Source organism: Prinia subflava, chromosome 4 (assembly GCF_021018805.1).
Source record: "Prinia subflava isolate CZ2003 ecotype Zambia chromosome 4, Cam_Psub_1.2, whole genome shotgun sequence".
Classification (NCBI taxonomy): Eukaryota; Metazoa; Chordata; class Aves; order Passeriformes; family Cisticolidae; genus Prinia; species Prinia subflava.
Window position 1 is genome coordinate 6,117,601 of NC_086250.1, and position 15,784 is coordinate 6,133,384.

Consider the following 15,784-nt stretch of genomic DNA (forward strand, 5'->3'; position numbering starts at 1 on the left):
TACTGTGGAAGGAAGTTTGAACCTGCAATGCCCAGTGACTGAATGGGGACTGAAACTTGCTGTTGGCCTGAGGATCTTTCAAAAATGATTAAGGATATTAGAACAATGCTTGGGCACTGGGGGTATGAGCACTTAAGGGTATGAATATTGAAAGTATTAAGCTTGAAGTTTCTTTTTGAATTTGTTTTTTCCCCCCTCAGTGACAGTGTCCTGATGGAAACAAAATAAGCTTGGTAGGATGGAGCCATCTCATGTACCTGGTAATTTGCAGGTTGTCCTGCTGCTCCTTGGGAAGAGAGGCTGGAAAAGCTTATTTTGGTTAACAGTCATAGGTCTGATAGTAATGGAGGGAGAGGCCCACGTGAACAGGTACAGGCAGACAATGAATTCCTGCCAAGGCACCTTGGTCTTGGCTGGCCTTCTACACTGAGCTGTGTCTTGGCTGGTTCTACAGAAAGGAATGCCAAATACAATAAGCTATGACATTACTGGGGTTTGTTTTGTAGGCTGGGTTGAATTGATGTCCTGCTTGGAAGCCAGTGGCTCTGTCTGTGTTAGCAAATAGCCCCATGCAGTCGGAGAAGATCTGCAGAGCAGAGAAGCAGTGAAGACCCAGACAGACTTCAGGTTTCAAACCAGCTTCATTCTAATACCAAGTGCAGGAAGTTTTGTGAGAACCTTGTAGCGAATCAAGAGACCAAACATTTTATATTAAAAACGTCAACAAAACCTTTCAATTTATCAAGAATATTTCAAGGTTGTTTTTTTTTTTTTTTGCCAAAACAAAGACTACAAAAAGACCTGGCATATATTTTGAGACATTTCAATGCTGTTGAAGTTGCTTGGGGTTTTTTTGTTTCCAATCATTTCAGCTGAAATTTTGTTTAATGCTTCGTGAGGTCATCTGGCATTCTATTTAAACCTGTTTGTGTCATTCTTGTTATAGTTTCAGAGACGTTTATGTATAAAATTCATCTCTTTATAACCCTTTAAAAACAAATTATTACACCTATCTCTGCCTGCACAACAGAAAGGAAAAAAATCCAGTGCTGCTGACTTTACTTTCTTGTCCTGACTCTTCTGGTGTGTGACTAGGAAATTAGTCATGACACATCTGCCTTGGCTGCAGGAAAGCTTATAGCCCGTGATATTGGTTGTGGAGTAGTTTGTCAGTCAAACATCAAGAATAAAACAGCCATCAGCAAATAGCAATGGAAGATTAAACAAATTGTAATGTGCTGTTTTCATATCAAAGAAATAATCTGTACATATACCTTGCCCTCCTAAGCTAAATTGGGTTCTTATTTTAGTCTGCCTTTAACAAACAAGAATACAGATTTGAAAATTTCTTTTAGAGTTTCGCATACCTGAAAAATCTAAGTTGGTTTTTGGAGAGATGAAGAATGTTGCTAAAAAGGATTGACTCTCATGGAATGTTGTCAGTGTTCATTTGGGTTTTTTAAAAAAGATGAAATCGGAAAGGCTTTGGAGTTAGCAGGATACCAGATAGTTTTCAGGTGTCTGTTCAGGTGTCTGTTTTCAAAGGAGAGGCAGTGTCAGACAGCCAGAAGTTTGTCTGGACTTTCTCTGAGCTCAGAAAATGCGTGCGGTGAATTGTGAACGTGGGTACGAAGAGCAGCCCTTAGGTGGATTGTGAAACATCTGGGCAAACCTGTGTGTGACCAGCTCATCTTCCCTTGTGCTTTCCCAGGTTCCAGAACCTGCTGTGGTCCCGGAAAGCCTTTGTGGACAGCGTGAAGGTCTACAACCACAGCTACATCTACATGCCAGCCTTCTCCATGAAAACAGGGACGGGGCCCTCCCTCCGCGTCTACTACACCCTGGAGGATTTCGGTGCCAAGCAGGCGGTGCTTTTCGCCAACCCCAACTTCCTGCGGGACATCAGCAAGTTCTGGAAGAGCAAAGGCATCCACGCCAAGCGCCTCTCCACGGGGCTCTTCCTGGTCAGCGCCGCCCTGGGGCTGTGTGAGGAGGTGACAATTTACGGCTTCTGGCCCTTCTCGGTGGACCTGCACGGGAAGTTCATCAGCCACCACTACTATGACAATGTCCTGCCCGACTCCGGGTTCCACGCCATGCCCGAGGAGTTCCTGCAGCTTTGGTTTCTGCATAAAAGTGGTGTGCTGAGAATGCAGCTAGAACCCTGTGAGGACCCTCTAATCCAGCCTGCAGCCTGAGGATCACAGGAGTCGGTCTGGGAGATCCAGTGGTTTTTAATTTCCGTGCTCTCCAGCAGAGAGCCCTGTTTTATGTTGGTTGTTCTTAAAGGGATCTGCATGGACCGTAAAAACGCTACTTGAAGGCCAAATGGAATATGTCCTTATTGTTTAGTGCTTTATGGAACTGGGAGGGGGTGAAATGTATCTCTCCATCCAGTCCATTCAGCAGCAGGGGGAAAACAATGTCAGAAGCAGCACAGCTGAACTTTCCAGGGACGGTTGGAAGTGACAAGTGTAAAAAGGGCATTAAGGCTCAGAGAGTCACCAGGCCACTCATAAGCTTTTGCTGACAGTGCCAAATATGACTATCTGTTCCAAATTCCATTTCATTCCAGATCAGCATCCTGTAGAACTTTCCTTTCTCCGTGCTTTTTTCCTCTGTTTGAGGGTGTGTATGTGTAGGACAACACGTGTGTGACATTGACTCTTTGTTTCTTTTCCTTTTATTCCTTTTTTTTTTTAATGTGTCATTTCCCCCACCCCCCCATCCCCCTCCAAAGGAAGGAAAAGGAAGGGCTTAAAAGCCCAAGGAGCTGAGTACCATCAGCTCCTCTGCAGACTCTGGGGAGAGTGAAGGTGCTAAGAGTCTGGTTAGAATGTCATAGGAATGCCTTGCTCCTGGGGATGGACAGACCTGTGCATTGTAGGTTTTATCAGGATGGTTCAGGTCACTGCACTTACAGCTGTGCCAGTGCTGTGCTGTGGGCAAGAGCTGGTTAAGCAAACTGGTCTGAGAAGAAAACATGTTACAAAACCAGCAGTGAAGTGCAGCCTGGTTTCAGTGACCCGCTGCAAGATTTCCACAGTGACTTTCCTAGCAGGGATGGCTCCTGACCTGTTTTGCTGTCCAGCCTTAGGGATTAATTCTGCATTCATTTGGACTCCAGATGTTCATGGACTGTTGAGGGTATCTGAGGGGTTCAGTGGAATGCAGAATGAGGTTCTTCATGTGCTTATAGCAGGAAAATTGCAGAAATGAATGTAAGTGTCATTTAAAATTAGTCGAAGCTTCGAAAATCGTTTCTCTGCGTGTGACTTGCTCTTCTGCTTGGATTGTAACATTAGCCTTAAAGACTTGTACTTCTCACATGAGATTGGCTCTGCTTAAAGAGAGTCTGGGAAATAAAACAGCCTTTGGGAGCACTGAAAAGCTGCACAGCCAGCAAGAAAAGGAAAAAAGAGCAGGGCATGCCTGATGTAAGGCAGCCCTGCTCACAGTGGTGAATTCTGTTAGCGTTCACAGTGCCTGAAGGACTGTTTTATTTTGGGTTATTACTTGGGCAGCAGATGGTCCTCTCACCGTGGAAATGAGAAATCATTTTATTTGTTTGCTTTGGTTTAGCACTGGAGGACAGGAGGAGAATCCCAGCTCAGTCTGCAGTGCAATTTAAGCTGCAAGATGTTACCACCATTAACTTGAAAAATCCAGATCAGTGTTCTCTTTGTTTTTATCTCATTACTGAAAATCTAGTCAAGGTATTGGAACAACAAAACTGTCTTCAGTTTTCCACAACAACTTCCTGTGCTGTTCTAGCTCCAAAGTTTTAGGGTTTTGGGGGATGTGTCTTCTCAAGTGCTGATAAAGTCTCTCTTTGTAGACTACCAGCTGTAAATTCTACAGATATAAAGTATTTTTTAAAAAGCTAAATCCATGGCTCTTCTTTAAATATGAATAGTTCAACTCTCCGTGTAGGCAACTGGGGGAAAAATAGTCATGTTTTTCTTTTTAAACCTATGTTTCATAATAAAAATTTATCTTTTGGAATATGGATATTCCAAGCATAAAGTGGGCAGTGTTTCATAGGATTACAGGACAATGCTAAAGGGTAATGTGGAGATTTTGGAGTGTTCTAGTCATTGTTCTGATAGAATCTGAATGTACCTCATAGCCCATGTTATCTTTGGCCATGCTTTCATTAGAAGTACAGTCAGCACAATGATCACTTGATAATTGATTCCATTTCATTGGTGCATGATCTATGATGTGCGGACTCAGTGGGGAGGGATTTGAAAGTAAAATATTTTCCTTGCTGCTTCTTCTGGCAGAATTTGACTGAGCTGCCTTACTTGGAGACGAAGAGGTGCCTGTATGGTTTTTATTGGGTGCATCAAGTTTGCTCTTTTTAGTGCTTTATAGATTGCATTATCCCTGAAAAAAAAGTTGGAATATGATGTGCTGAAAATGGCAGTTCAGCAGGATGGCAGCATTTCCTTGTGAGCAGGAGGAAACAAGGAGAGTAGGGGGGAACTGCCTCTTTGCTGGTCATCTTTTGGTATTTTTACCAGTTCTTAGGAATTCCCTTCTGAACCTCTCTTACAGCTCTCCAACCCCTTGGTAATTATTCGTGCCATGTGTTGGGAAAATAATCGGATTGGAAGAAAAGTGTTTTTGTAGGAAAACTCTGTCCATAAGGTCTGGCTTGTTCATGTTCAACCAGTGCCCTGGATATCTGGAGGTGTATTCCCCACCTCTGTGAGACTGAACCTGAGGCCTTTGTGAGTCCCTTCTGGTGTCTGCAGTCCTGATGTTTGCTAGGAGAGAGCTTCCAAGGAATTACAGGGGCAGGAGAGATCCAGGCTGTGTGTGACGTGTGGCTGATAGTGGAGAAATCTGTAATTCTGGCTCTGTTCACATTTATGTATAATAACTGGCAAACACAGCACAAAGGCAACCACATTTGATGAGGAAATAATGGCTTCAAGGGTAAACAATTTTCTATAAATTCCGGAAAACTGGCAGCTGAGCAAAAGAGAGAAACAAGAATAAATGCTGCTTTTGAGAGGCAAAGAGTGTTTCAGCTGACTTGCCAGCCCATGGAAACAGTGGCCAGCAGTCAGCCTTTTGTCCAGCAGGTAAAAAGGGATGCAGGAGAGCACTGCAAGTCTTTCAAGGCCAGAGCAGTCAGAAAGACAAAACCAAGCAGCTGGGAACGTTGCTTGTATTGCTATATTTTTAGTGAAGTCTTAATCTTAATATTTGTTAGTGAAATTCCCTCTCTTTCCACTGCCAGTCCCTGAATTTCTGGGATAGTGTAGCTAAAGCTGCACAAATCTGGCAGACTGAAAGCTACTGCAGTTCATCTTCAATAAAAACTGGTTCAGGCTGGCCAAATGATTTGTTAATATTCATAGTTATTAATTTTATCATAGACCTAACAAGGGACAGGAGTGCTGGAATATTGCTCTGCCTGCATAGGAATCATTGTCTCATGTTTGTAAGGAGAATAAATTAAATACCTTTACAAGAAAGGTATGCACTGAAATCCCTCTTGATGCAATCTTTCTGGGGCTGTATGTGTTCTCGAGGAAATCAAGACCCATTTTTGAACTTGTGAAAAAACTGTGTAAAACTTTCCCTCCTTGTTGATTAGGAAGCCTCTTGGAGCTCTTTCTAGATCAGACAAGCAAAACAGAAACCAGCAAAGCAAAATTCTAGAGAAGGGAGTGGGAGGTGTGCTCATGAGAATAAAAACATCTCTAATTTTGGCACAGACTGTTACAGTGCTAAGAACTCTGGCTCATGAATGTTGTATTTTTATATTTTTGCTGGCATGAAGATAACAAGTTTGGTGTGAGGCAGCTACTAAAGTCAAATGTCTGAGCCTCTGTTACAGCTGAAGTTTTACAGAATGTGGAAATATGGGCTGATTTTTTTGACTACTTTCATCTTTTTGTTATTTTCCTCAAAATTCACGTTGTTATCTAGGCAGCTGAGTTAGCACCTCTGTGAGAGCTGAAACTAAGCAAAGCATCTGCTTTTTGAAACTCAGGGTCCTGAAATGTGGGAGTTATGGAAAACCATTCCTGGAAACAGCTTCCTGAATACTAACTTAATATCAGGCTCACCCTTGTCTGTAATTAAATCTTAAGGGAACTTTTGATCTGGAGGTGAGGAAAATGAAGGAGGTGGCAGCAGTCTCACCATTTGCTGCCTCTCTGACTCTTCTTCAGCTTAATAGATTAGTAAGTATTAGAAGAAATCCAGGTTATAGGAAGGACAAGCTGTTCTTTCCTGCCACTCCCATCAAAACACAGATATAAAATGGAATAACCAGCTGCTATCTTAAATCATGGTCCCCTTCAAAAACTCATGTGGTGGAATTTCCATTAGCTGATACTTCCAAGTGAGCAAAATTCATCAGGCTTTGTCCAGAAATGCCTATTTCCCATCTCCTTGATTGTTTGAGGGGTATTCTCAGGGGTACTGCAGTGTATTGTGCAGTGATCTCCTCCTAACAGGGACTTTGTTTCTGCCCCAAACCATCATCCTAAAGGATCTCTCTTCCCTTTGGGGATAGAAGTGTGATTTTTAAAAATCCAGCCATAAGGCAGCTAATATGTTTTGTTGTTTGAACAGGCTTTTCTTTTAAACTGTTGACATATCCACCAAGAATTCAAAATAGCTCCAGATAAAAAATACAGCTTCAGCCAAGTGTTGGTAATTCCCTCACTGGAGAAGAGAAAGAGGATAGAAGAAGGATGTGTTTTTTAAGGCAGTTGTTGTAAAATAATATCTGCTTCCTTGAATTCCCATATTTTATCTCTTGGAATCTATCACACTTGACTTTTTTGTAGTTTCTGAACAGAACGATTAGTAAAAGACTTAAAGTTCTTTTATTAAATATTAACAGACTCGTTTCCATAAGTAGAATGCAAAGAGCCAGCAGGAGTCTTAACCTATCGTCCCTGGCTGATATTTTTTGGCAGCAATGAGACCTTAAACAGCTACTCATTCCTCCCTGATTATTCATTTTCATCAGTTTTTATTGCAGCAGCCTGGGCCCTGGTGTATTCAGCCTCTTCAGCTTGATGCATGTGCTTTAGGATTAATTCCACTCTGCTTTTCAGTTCTAATGGTGGGGGGAAAAAGAGTGTTGCTAATTGAAAATGCTTTGATAAAACCAGGAGAGAGGCACTGCCAGATTCAGGCTGCCCATCCTGAGTTCCCTGCAGGACTGCAAACACTCCAGCTGTGGCTGTGAGCTCCAGCTGTGCAGGGCAGAGCAGGAGCTGGAGCATTTTCCCTGGTGCAAAAGGCTGATTGATCCTTGTGGCTTTGCCCAGTGCCCAGCAGTGCCACCCTGGGTGGGCTCAGGACCAGGGCAGGCAGCTCCACAGCCAGCCTGTGATCCCAGGTGATTCCCATGGCATGGAAAACCCTGTCCTGCCTCAGTCAGGAGTGCTGGGCTCACTGGCAATGATGGAAATCATCCCTTTGGAGACCAGCCTGCTTCTAGCAGCGCGTGAAATCCCTGGCAAGCCTCAGAGGGGCCTGTTAAAGCTGCATCTTAAATTGTCGACTCCTCTGCTGTGGAGGGGGTCAGCTTTCTGCTGAGCTGAATATTTATCCTGTCTGGGACCCTCCAAGGCAAGGGGACCATGTGGAATTTGCTGTGTTATTTGATGTCTTCACCTTCCAAGTTAAACCCTTTTTTCCCCCCTCTTTATCCTGGATTGAACTCCTGTGAGTGAATCCAGAGCGAGTTTAAGAAAGCAGCACCACTGGTAATTCTCTGGGTTTATGAATAAGATGGTGTTCAATAAAATACTGGAGTACCTTTTGGACAGTTCCTGCTGATTTCTAATTGTATATTCAATGAATTGTTTCAGTCAGGTGGGACCCATGGCAGAGATGAATTGCATCATTTTCTGTTTATTGGAAGGAAACAGTTACAGAATTGTGTTACATTTCAAGATGAATTCTTGCCAACAGTTTAAGGAATCTTTGTTCTGCAGGAAGCCTTGTTATTGTGTGATTATCTTGATAGCAAATGAAAATTCTTCACTGAAAATAAATGCATAATCTGGAGTACTGAGACACCAACCTGAGTCTCTACTCAGGTATCTCCAACAAAGATTTTGGTGTTCTGCAAAAGTACCATAATCACAACTTATTTTTTCCTCTGTGCTTTTTCTATGTGTTTTTATAGGAAATGCTTGGAATTTTTTTTAATAAGCCCTCCATGTGCTGAAAATAAACACTCCTTCTTCAGGAGCACAAGTTTCTTGTTGGGTACCCATGGTATGCAGGGTAAAACTGCCAGAAGGTGTCCAGAGTTTCCAGGAGAATGCTGGTTTGGAGTGGTCTGGCAGGGCTCCTTTGAGAATGGGAGTTGACTGCTGCCTCTTGAGCTGTGGAGTTTGGGCAGATGGTCCAGAGTGTGCTGCACTGACAAAAAAAAATGTTTTAGCCACAGCCTCTGCCTGTTTGATGTCTCCCACTGCTGAGGGATATTTCTTCATTCTGTAAGGGCCCTTCAAGGGCTCTGATCCTATAGATCAATCATGTGCTGACTGAGTTTTAAGGCCTGGACTTTCAACTGAAAACCACAAGGAGCATGGAAATGCCTTGAAATTATGTCCTTTAGTGCATTTCACTTGGTCACTGCATGGTTTGGTCTGTTACCAAACATACACATAAAAATCATTTTATCTGAATATCCAAAACCCATCTTATCTGAGTATGAGACTTGCATATAGGAGGAGGTCACTGGAAGGTGACTGCCTGATCCTGCACAGTGCAAAAACCACTGTGCTTTTATTTCTATCAATAATGAAATCCCCATTGAGGTAATATTGGATTAGGTCAGCTTCCAGTGCTCTTGAAATTCCCACTTCATAAGCATTTCCAATAATTATTCCATGCAAAGGCAGAAACAGGAGATTGTTTTTTTTCTTCTTCATGCATTGAAAACGGAGCAAAAAGTCAATCAGAGCTTTTCAGAGGTCTCTGGAGACTCCCTAAATAGAAGATAAGCACACAGTTACATAAATACAAACAAGATAGCCTGAAGTTTATAGCTCAGATGCTGGTTAGTATCTTGAAGAATTACTTCCAAATCATTTAGAGGAAAAAAATGGCAAAAAATTTTACACATGAAAAAATCCCCTATTTTTTTTCCTCCTAAAATGCACCAATAACTAAAGAAACCATGTTAAAAATATGTGAATTTTCCCTGGTGTCTAACTTATTCTGACTTCTAGCTTTGTATTCAAGTTCATATGCCTGGACCCCAGAGTTGTTAAATGATGTTAGGTCTTTATTCTTTTGCTTCTCTTCTTTTGCTTTCTCTTTCTCTTGTACTGGGGTGAAATTTGCTGTGTTCACAAGTTGTTTAAATTTTCTCTGCACTACCTTGAATTTTCCTCTGGCTCTAAAGCTAAAAAATTAACAGAGAGACAAAAACCACTTCAGGTTTATCAATATTTGTATGCAGCATTTTACATCTTCCTGGTACTAATTATTCTATTAAGTCATAATTAAATGAAGTAGTGGAAACTACTACTCATCCCAGAGTTTTGAAGTCTTTCTTCCTGTGGTGATTTCTCTGTTAGGTGAATGGAGATTACTTCTAGCTCGGATGTTGTGAGAATTAATTAAATCATACATGGGAATTAAAGTGAAAAAAACCCCAGAAATTTTATTAAGGTTATCTGTTTTGAACAGTGTAAACAAGCAAACGAACTACCCTTTTTATCTGAGTGAATTTATGCTTTTGTGTTGAAATCCTCCCCCGTTGTTAGGATATACAATAGGAATATTATGTCCAGGGAACACCTGGATTGCAGGAAAGGGGAAAGCTGTGCATTTTTAATGAGAAAAGAAAGTTTTCTCCTCTCTGTGCTCAGTTTATAAACCACATTCTCTGCTCTCTTTCACTGCTCTGACTCAGTGAAATCAATAGAATTGTCTGGATTTTAAATAGTTGACTGTTCCCAAACCTGAGGGAACTCATCCTATGAAAATTTTAAATCATTTTAAAGCACTGCCAGATTATGATACCCTAGTATCATAATTCTGTAGTCTATTCTGTAATCTACTAATTCTTTTTTTTTCTGACAAGTATGGACCTTGAGAAGTTTATGCTGTTTGTTGGTTGCTTTTGTAAGGCAAATATCTCACTGCATTTCAAACTTCTGCTGCATGAAGGCGTCACAGGTTGAAATCAAACCATGATCTGTGTCACATCCTTGTTTCATGGAAGTGATCCATGAGCTGCTCGATCTGTCAGGTGTATTGGATGAGCCAAGTGAAAATGGAAAAAGGATTTTTCTACACTGGGGAGCTTCACCACTCACTGGCTGTAGCCAGGGATTGGATATCCCCAAGTAATTTGTTACTCATGATGGATCTGGTGTCTGCAAGGGTTTCCACTCATCAAATAATTTTGTTAGAGTAAATTGATGGAAGGGGATGAACTTTTCCCCCTGCTTTTCAACTGCAATTCTTCTTTTCTGATAGTGTTTGCAGGGAAGAAATCCTTCTTTCTTCTCTCTTGTTTTTTAAGATGACAATTTATATCTAAGCCATTATTCTACTCTCAAATGCTGGTTTTCTTAAAAAAGTTGGTCTTATGCTTTTTTTTCTGTGTTGTGCAGAATATTTCTTTTTCATAACAGTACTTATGTTTTCAGTGATGAAATCTCAACAGGTTAGCTTCCTCTTTAAAAACTGAAAGATTTTCTGGCTTCCATAAACCCCAGTTTATGAAACTGTCAAGTATTTTGGGTTTTATCCTAAATTAGTCACATTTTGAATCTTACACTCATACTGAATGAGGTGTCAATAAATTAGAAATGAATTTCCGAAACAGCTTTCAACTTCAGTAAAAAAAAAAGGAGTTTTCTCCTTAATAAAGGCCAGTAACTGCCATGGTGACACTGATGCCTTAAAGAACCTAGAAATAAAACAACACACTTTTGGGATAATGTTAGTAAAGGAGGTAATATCAAGGCTGGTCCTTATTGGAAGCCTCCAGGGGCAGACATGGAAAATGTCCACAAAATGTCCACACCCCTCTCACGGGGTGAATACAGTTTTATGCATTTAGCAAATGATAATTGACAAAAATCACCAATTAGAGACATAAGTGGGGAGGCAATTTCCCCCAGTTCAATCTTCTCTGAATCCTTCACCCTCCCCTTAGATGGAAACTAAACTTTGTTTGTAAAAATACATCTTGAAAAGCTGGTCTCAGCCTTGGTTCCTAGGGAGAACCAAGATAGGATAGCTTGGAACTTGTTTTGTCTTTCTGGGCAGGGAAAAGTACTGGGGAAACTACCTAGAATCCAATAATAGGCTGCAGAACTACAAATAGATGTGTAAAGAACACAGAGAGTATATATAAAAGGAAAAAGGCAAAAATCAGTTTGGCATCATTTCCCCCTGTTTTTATAGACTAACAAGACTCTGCCTTGTCTAGTCTCTACTCCATATTTAACCACACCACTGTATCATACAGCCAGCTATTATTTAAAGAATAAATACAGATATAAGTAGTATGTACAGTTCCTTTAATTCAGGCCCCGTTCTGTAACCTTGAGGTGAGAGTGTCAAATATGTTCAAAGTTCAAAGAGCCTTTTGAAAGCCACCTGATGTAGAATTTGAGTTTGCTTTCAAATTTCAGCCCAATCCTTAATAATTCTTTCACTCTGATCTACATAAGAACAACAACTAGTGTTAATGATTTTGCAGCTAGTAGGAAATTGAGAGTCATTCTGTTTTGTAAAACTGTACCAGACAAATCATGGACTTCTTCTAGTAAGGCTGAAAATGCATCTGAAATTTGCTTTTCAATATGTTCAATAATCCTCACTGTGATCAAATACTATGTTTGGAATTACACCCCCATGGGCACAGGCCCAATCTTTACCTAGGGGCAAAACTTACCAGACCTCATTTTCACATATTCAGTACCACCCTGACAAGTTGTTCTTATGAAGAGCTTTTGGATATTATTTTGACTAAAACCACAAGCAAATTTTGGGACCAAATCTGAGCCATAGTTGCCAACTGTGCATATAACAGGCACAAAAGAACAACTTAAATCACATGATCTTGATTTGCATCAGTCTCTGTTTTCCAGTTGTTTCAGGAGAGGGGTCTCAGCTGTGGAGCAGTGGGTTCAGGGTTCCCTGGCATGAATGAGAGGACTTTGAGGGGTCCTCTCCACGTAGTTTGCAGGGGTCACTGTCCCACCATTTCACACAGCCCCAGTCTCCAGACTGGAACAGATGTGTCCACTCCTGTTGGTCTGGTAACATCACGAATCTCTGGACCTCCTGCAAAGTGGAACTTAAAGCTAACCCTAACCCCTAACCCTGACTCCAGATAATAAAACAATTCTGCATCAATACAAGTATTCTTTATTTTCTTTTTATGTCTCATGGAAGTTACAAGGACTTCTAAACTTTTTTGTTTCTTACACGTACCAGACACCTGGCTTTAACCTGTGTTAATGCTGTTTCCATCTGGCTGTTTCCAGAGTAAAAAAAAGCAAACAAAGACACCAAGGAAGTGAAAGGTGCCTTGCTGTGATGTTTTTCTAGAGCAGTACATTGCTCTGATAATGAACTGTGAAATGTAGCATGTGGATGATGATGAATGTAAAAACATGCATGTGTTTTCATTTGAATGTTGTGTCCCTGAGATGGATTATTAGTATGAGCTCTGTAGTGTAAAAATACTGAAAAGAGAAGAGAAATGGAAAGGAGATAGTTCTTCTTTCAGGTTTTGCAGTGAACCACATCCCCTTTTGACTGTATTTCTTTCTCAGACTCGGATTTGGTAACGTGGTCCTTACCATTAGAATGGTAATAAACAAACTGCTCTGTTCCTAAAGTTAAATCTGCTTCTTTCCAGCACTGTAAGGGACAATGTTTGTATTTCCAGCACATCTGATTTGTTCCCAGGGACGGGCTCAGGGGGCTGCACTGGCTGGGGGATCAGTCAGGCTCACTGGTGATGCCATGCCATGTGTTTCCTGCCCTCATCCCACATCCTGCATCCTGTAGTCTGTGCCTGTGCCAGAAGATAAGTGACTGTGGTTTGTTACATTTTGCTGCTTTTGGCTAGAAGCTCAAGTGCAAACTAAAACTCTTTGAATTCCCTTCCACAGCCACAACTTGGGGAACTTTTGTGCTTGACCAGAACAGAAATGGGCCAGGCAAAGATTTTTCAAAGCTGTTAATTTTGCATTTACCTCACCGAGGTATTTACAAGAAGTCAGTGATTTCACAAGGCACCAATATTTGTTGTTGGAGTTGCAGCCATCCTGGATATCTGCCCAGCCAGGGGACCAGGGAATATCACTGGGGTTATCCCAACTCCCTGGGGTTTTAGGAACAGACTGTGTTGTGTGAAGGCAAGCAGCCCGGGAAGCACTGCTTGAAAGCTTCTGTTTGCTTCTCCCCGTAGTCCTGGCTGCCACCTTCCCTTCCCTACCCCTGTACACCTCAGAGCTGCTTCGAGGAGGGGCAGGGCCTCCCTGGGCAGTGCTCAGGGAGCAGTGCCTGGATCAGACCAAACTTCAGTGGGTGTTGAGATGGGGCTCAGTGTTTGGATAAAACAAACTGATCTGGGATCAGTCTGTGGTTTACAGGAATGCTGCTATGCAAAGCCCTGGCAGGACAGACACAAGGTTTCTCCTGGCTCTTTAGGGACTGGGCACAGCTGGTGTTTTTGCTGTCACACACAGTATTCCCAAAGGAGCCGTGTGATGTGGGATGTCAGTGTTAGCTGTTAAATTCTAGTATTTTTATTTGCATTCCTTCTTCTCTTGCCCAGTTTGTTGAAAAAAATGTGATGGTAATGTGGTAGTTTGGTGTCTTGAGGTGATTTTAAAGTAGATAAGCAAACCGTTATGCCTCTGAGATTGCATAATTCCATGAATTTGTTTTACCTCCAGTGCCCAGCATGTAAAACTCATTGTCTCATTTCTGATGTGTGTGAGCCTCACAGGCTGGATATCATGTCCAAAGGACAGGAGCACTTGGGTGAACATCTCAAATTATTGGTTTTTTGGCACGCTCAGGGGCAAAGATTCTTGTGTGGAGTGTGTTGAACATCCCAAAGCGTGGTGTTGTTCTGAGTCTTGTGATTAGGGCTTCGATCTAATTCACTCTCCAATGTAGCAAATGTTTGCTGTCAGCCAACACTATTACGAGGACTAAGGGAATCTCTTTCTTTGCCCTGCAATAATGTATTTTCTATGATTATGTCAGTAGAATTTGTTCATTTTTCAAGTACTGTGCAGTGCTTCTTTGAAGAATGTCCCTTTTTCAGGTGGTTTCATGGTGACCGTACCCCAAAATGTCTAGATGTCTCTCAATAGCAAAAATTGCTTTGTTATTGAATGTATTATTTATTAACAGTATCTTGTCTTTTTCTAGTTGCATTTTACAAAATGTGCCACAAGCATCTTATGTGATTTTTATAAGGGAAGTCTTATTTATAATGTTTGTGCAAGTGGATGGAAACAAATAATGATTTTATAGTAGCCCATGCCTTTTTTCATAGCTGCAGAGTCTTAATGAGCATGATCAGAAGGGACAGGCTCATTGTTTCATTTAATTTTCATGACGTTTTTCAAAGGCAACTATTATGTTATTCATTATTTGAAGTCAATTACCTTAACAAATAAATATCGCCATTTTAAGAAATGAAAAGTGTATTTGCGGGGCTTCTTTTTCTCCTCTGTTCCTCGCCCTCTACCCCAGTATGTCCAAACAATCAAGGTGATTTCCTGCTCCTCTTTACCTTTTAAACCTCCCCACCTCAGCCCCCTTTAAAAACCATGGGGATAAAGGATCAGATGATCCTGGCCACTGCAGGGACAGCTGGAGCAGGATTCCTCAGCCTGGTAGGTACCAGCAAGCAAAATATCTCTGTTTTCATTTTACTGGAAGGATTATCCACAGCAAAGGTGTCTCTGTGAGGTAAGAGGGGAAGACAGACAATCCCTTTCCTTTAGCTGTGATGGTTCTTTTTCAAAAACCTGAGTTTCAAGATGAGTTAGAGACCATTTAACTTCCAGTTTATTCATGTGTGGGCAGATACAAATTGCTAAAGCAATATATAGGATAATATCCCAGTGATTAATGTTTATGCTAGAAATCCTCAGATTATGCCTTAACTTTCCTTGGCTCTCTCACACATTCATTTCCTTTCTCTAAATGCATGTTCCCACACAGTGATGAAATGAGAGTTCCTCATTCCTCTCGGTTAATATTTATTATTTTTTAATATACCATCTCCATCAAGGTCACTCTCTAGATTACTTCCTGTTGCAAGGAGGATCAGAAAATGAGAACTCCCTGCCTCTGACAACTTCTGCCAGGGGAGCTCTCCATGGGTGGAAACTTCTGTGCAGGATCTCTCTGTGGGTGCTTCCTTGTGGAGGCAAAATTGCCTTGGAATGTGGGAGGTGCAGTCAAATATCCAGGTCCTTGAAGGTACATTGCACTTGGAGCTGGTGAAGTGCTACTTGGAAGTGATGCCTTGCAGTTTTCCCTTCTGGAAGGGAATCCTCCCTTGGTTACACCACTGATCCCAGGTATTTTTGTTAACCCTGTGCCTCTTCCTCCTAACCCTTTAACCTTGATACACTGATGTTCATTCCTTGCATCAAAATGTTCTGTGAAAAGGCAAAATGTTGTCAGCATCAGGGCCTTAGAATTCCTTCTGTCTGGCTTTGACAGGAGGTGCTTGAATGTCATAGGGAAGGACAAGAGAAGCACATCCAATGCAGAAAATTCTCTTGGT

The 15,784-nt window shown here is 41.5% G+C and overlaps 1 protein-coding gene across 1 annotated transcript in view; it reads left to right on the top strand.

Annotated features, from left to right (window-relative positions):
• The window catches only part of ST8SIA1 (ST8 alpha-N-acetyl-neuraminide alpha-2,8-sialyltransferase 1), a 100,947-nt gene extending 86,259 nt beyond the window's left edge, over positions 1 to 14,688 (top strand). Inside the window, exon 5 of the mRNA XM_063395271.1 lies at positions 1,712 to 14,688. Within this exon, the coding sequence (XP_063251341.1) occupies positions 1,712 to 2,198 (487 nt within the window). The 3' untranslated portion in view covers positions 2,199 to 14,688. The remainder of the gene's footprint in view (positions 1 to 1,711) is intronic.
• The last annotated feature ends 1,096 nt before the right edge of the window (positions 14,689 to 15,784 follow it).